The sequence below is a fragment of the Chanodichthys erythropterus genome, chromosome 7, assembly GCF_024489055.1.
Source record: "Chanodichthys erythropterus isolate Z2021 chromosome 7, ASM2448905v1, whole genome shotgun sequence".
Classification (NCBI taxonomy): domain Eukaryota; kingdom Metazoa; phylum Chordata; class Actinopteri; order Cypriniformes; family Xenocyprididae; genus Chanodichthys; species Chanodichthys erythropterus.
Window position 1 is genome coordinate 43,950,005 of NC_090227.1, and position 4,238 is coordinate 43,954,242.

A 4,238-nucleotide genomic window follows, 5' to 3' on the forward strand; every position below is an offset into this window, starting at 1 on the left:
GTAGTGCGCCTGCCATCCAATACTCACAATAAGTTTTGTGCTTTGATAATTATAATATGAAACAAAGTCTCAGCTTTCAGATTCTGTCCATTTGATCACAAAATTCAAACAATAAATGTGTTTGAATCTCTTCCTCTTTACTAATAGTTGCAGCACCAAATAAACATGCATGAACATCAGAAGGAATGTTGGAAGATACAGAACCACTTACTGAAATGAATCATGTCTCATGTAATCGATCAACCAGTGTTTTAACCACAGAAAGACGTTAGCTTGAGAACAATATGTATCTAATTCAGTTCGGTTTTGTTTTAATTTCAGTGCATCACTATTAATCACTGCTGATCTGATTTTTGACATTTCGATTCACAGGAACTCTGTTCGCCCAGAAGTCGGCGGCTGCAGCTGCGGGTGTGAACGCGTCTGCCGCGGCTCACGCACCTCCAGCTGGACCCAGTGGGCTGTTCACCTTCTCTAGCTCCGCCCCCAGCCAAAGCCCCACCTCTTCCTCCTCCTCCAAGGGGCGGAGCTCAGCGGAGCCGTCCACCAGCGGCTCCCCGTAACCCGAGCCGAACGCCAGCTGCCGCCCAGCTCTGTGCTGGACGTGAAAATCAATGGATGAAACTCAAACTGTTGCACAACCAGTACCTCATTCTCTCCTGTCGACATCGGCTGTCCGCATGTTTGGAAACATATTTGCGGTTTTCGCACAAGTTCATGGACACATATGCATAAAATAACATGGCTGGGCCTCATTCAGGAATCACAAGTGAAGCGTTCAAAAACACTCTAAAATGTCACAAAATGAATACAATGCAACGTAAGAATGGATTTATGAACGCTTCATACAGAAATTAGCGCTTGTGTTTCATGAACGACGTCCGGCTTGTTTTAGAAAACGCTAAATACAATCAGAACGTTCAGCCAAACGACGGACAGGTTTTACAGAACTTGAAGATTTTTATTTAGAGTGTGTTTCTTCTGTCTTCTGATTATGTTTCGTGACTTTTATTCTGAATGAACTTTTTCTCTCAAGGTTCCTCATTTTACATTCATACCTCAAACATTCAGTGGTGGAACGTTACGGGAATGTCTTTTACCTCAGGATCTGTAGTTTAGACCTTTTCTGAATTGAGTTTTTATTTTTGTTTTTTTTAGAATCGATTTGAATTCGTCAGAATCAGAAACGCTGACGTGATTTTAGGACGGGACCTCACTGATTCTCTTCTATGCATTGGCCTCCCTGCGCACCGGCTCGCGGTCCGAACGCCCGTCTGGACCTGAGGACGCGGTCGCTAGGGAAGAGGAATTCCCGGAATCTTATAAGGTTCTTGGAAATGTGTCTGCTCAAACGTTTGATGATGTCAGAGCCCGTCTGTCTCTCAGAACAACTGTCAAATACCTCAGAAACCAGCTGAATGTGTCAGTAGATGTTTGAACGAGCGATCGGCCCGCTGTGGGATCTGCTCCTACGTTTATTTCATGTGGATCTCAGGGCAAGTTTTGAATATGTGGGTGAATCTCATGAAAATCTAAAATATATATATATATATTTTTTTTTTTTTTTTTTTTTTTTTTAATTAAAATATATATATTATAGATATATATAAGTACTGTCAAATCGATTAATTGCGATTAATCGCATCTAACAAAAGTTTGTGTGTGTGTATAAAGATATATATATATACATACATACACGCACATATTAATGCTGTCAAATCGATTAATTGCGATTAATCGCATCTAACAAAAGTTTGTGTGTGTGTATAAAGATATATATATATACATACATACACGCACATATTAATGCTGTCAAATCGATTAATTGCAATTAATCGCGAATAATCACATCTAACATAAGTGTGTGTGTGTGTGTGTGTGTATATATATACTCATACACACATATATTAATGCTGTCAATCAATTAATCACATCTAACAAAAGTTTAATATATAGTGTGTGTGTATATATATATTATTTACTATTACTTATTATTACATATATAAATGCTGTCAAATCGATTAATCATGATTAATCGCACCTAACAAAAGTTTGTAAGTGTGTGTATAAAGATATATATACATACATACACGAACATATTAATGCTGTCAAATCGATTAATTGCGATTAATCACAAATAATCACATCTAACATAAGTTTGTAAGTGTCTTTGTATAAAGATATATATATATATATATATATATACACACATACATATCTATACATAATATATATGTGTGTATGTGTGTATATATATATATATATATATATATATACATACACATACATTAATGCTGTCAATCAATTAATCGCATCTAACATAAAAGTTTGTTAATATATTGTGTGTGTGTGTGTATATTAATCGCACCTAACAAAATATATATAATAGATTACCTAACAAAAGTTTGTAAATATGTGTGTGTGTGTGTGTGTATATACATATACGCATATTAATGCTGTCAAATTATTAATCGCATCTAACATAAAAGTATGTGTTTATATAGTTAGATGCGATTAATCATAATTGATTTGACAGCATTAAAATATATATATACATATATATACAGTACAGTCCAAAGGTTTGGAACCACTAAGATTTTTAATGTTTTTAAAAGAAGTTTCGTCTGCTCACCAAGGCTGCATTTATTTGATTAAAAATAGAGTAAAAACAGTAATATTGTGAAATATTAATAAGTAACTTGACAAAGTAATTTATTTCTGTGATCAAAGCTGAATTTTCAGCATCATTACTCCAGTCTTCAGTGTCACATGATCCTTCAGAAATCATTCTGATATGCTGATCTGCTGCTCAAGAAACATTTAATGTGTACAATTGTACAAAATATTTGTGTACAATATTTTTTTCAGGATTATTTGATGAATAGAAAGTTCAAAAGAACAGTGTTTATCTGAAATCTAATCTTTTGTAACATTATAAATGTCTTTACTGCCACTTTTGATTGATTTAATGCATCCTTGCTGAATAAAAGTATTCATTTCTTTAATTTCTTTTCAAAAAAATAAAAATAAAAAATCTTACTGACCCCAAACTTTTGAACGGTAGTGTATAATGCTACAGAAGCTTTGTATTTCAGATAAATGCTGTTCTTTTGAACTTTCTATTCATCAAGGAATCCTGAAAAAAAAAGTACACAACTGTTTTCAACATTGAAAATAATCATAAGTGTTTCTTGAGCAGCAGATCATCATATTAGAATGATTTGTGAAGGATCATGTGACACTGAAGACTGGAGTAATGATGCTGAAAATTCAGCTTTGATCACAGGAATAAATTACTTTGTGAAATATATTCAAATAGTACACAGTTATTTTAAATTGTAATAATATTTCACAATATTACTGTTTTTACTGTATTTTTAATTAAATAAATGTAGCCTTGGTGAGCAGACGAAACTTCTTTAAAAAAAAAAAATCTTGGTGGTTCCAAACTTTTGGACTGTACTGTGTGTATATATGTGTATATATATATATATATATATATATATATATATATATATTATATAATATATTATTGCTTATTATTACATATATTAATGCTGTCAAATCAATTGTGATTAATCGCATCTAACTATATAAAAATCAGGAAATTGAAGCCTGTTTAACGTGTCTTGCATTTAATCGTCATGATATCACAATTTAAAACATCTTTAAGGTCCAACATTTACTATCCAAAATATAATTTATCATTTCTTCCCGCTGGTTTTGGATCAAAATATCATGTTTTCCCAGAAGTTTCATGAGATTCACCCATGAATGGTGTGATGAAGTTCTCAGCGTAACCATCAAATCATTCCACGACCAAAGCAGAAGCTCCAGAGCAAAGTCCAGATGAACGTCTGGATCTCTGCGTGAACATCATCCTCTTTATCCACACTGACACTTCAGGGCCTGATGTTTGTGAATCTCACATTTTTGCTTTCCGTAACAGGAAGGCGTCTCTCTCAGGAAGTACTGTGATGTTTTTAAGTGAACTCTCATTATTTTTAAGATGAATATAATCACTCATGAATGCACGGGAGCGTTGTTGTGACGTGTGGAGATTTACACTACATACCTCATGCTGCCATTACGACGGGAAGCACACGCGCTCCCCGGATACTGCGCAGAATCTGGAATGCTGGACGTGAATCCCTCGATTCTTTCGTTTTGTGTCTTTTTTTCTTGTGGCAAAACCAAACAAACATGAACTGTTGCATTTGTACAATCAGGTGGCCAAA

At 34.4% G+C, this 4,238-nt stretch overlaps 1 protein-coding gene across 1 annotated transcript in view; it reads left to right on the top strand.

Annotated features, from left to right (window-relative positions):
• The window catches only part of si:dkey-205h23.1 (AT-rich interactive domain-containing protein 3B), a 50,972-nt gene extending 49,460 nt beyond the window's left edge, over positions 1–1,512 (top strand). The window contains exon 9 of the mRNA XM_067390670.1: positions 373–1,512. Coding sequence (XP_067246771.1) covers positions 373–563 — 191 coding nt within the window. The 3' untranslated portion in view covers positions 564–1,512. The remainder of the gene's footprint in view (positions 1–372) is intronic.
• The last annotated feature ends 2,726 nt before the right edge of the window (positions 1,513–4,238 follow it).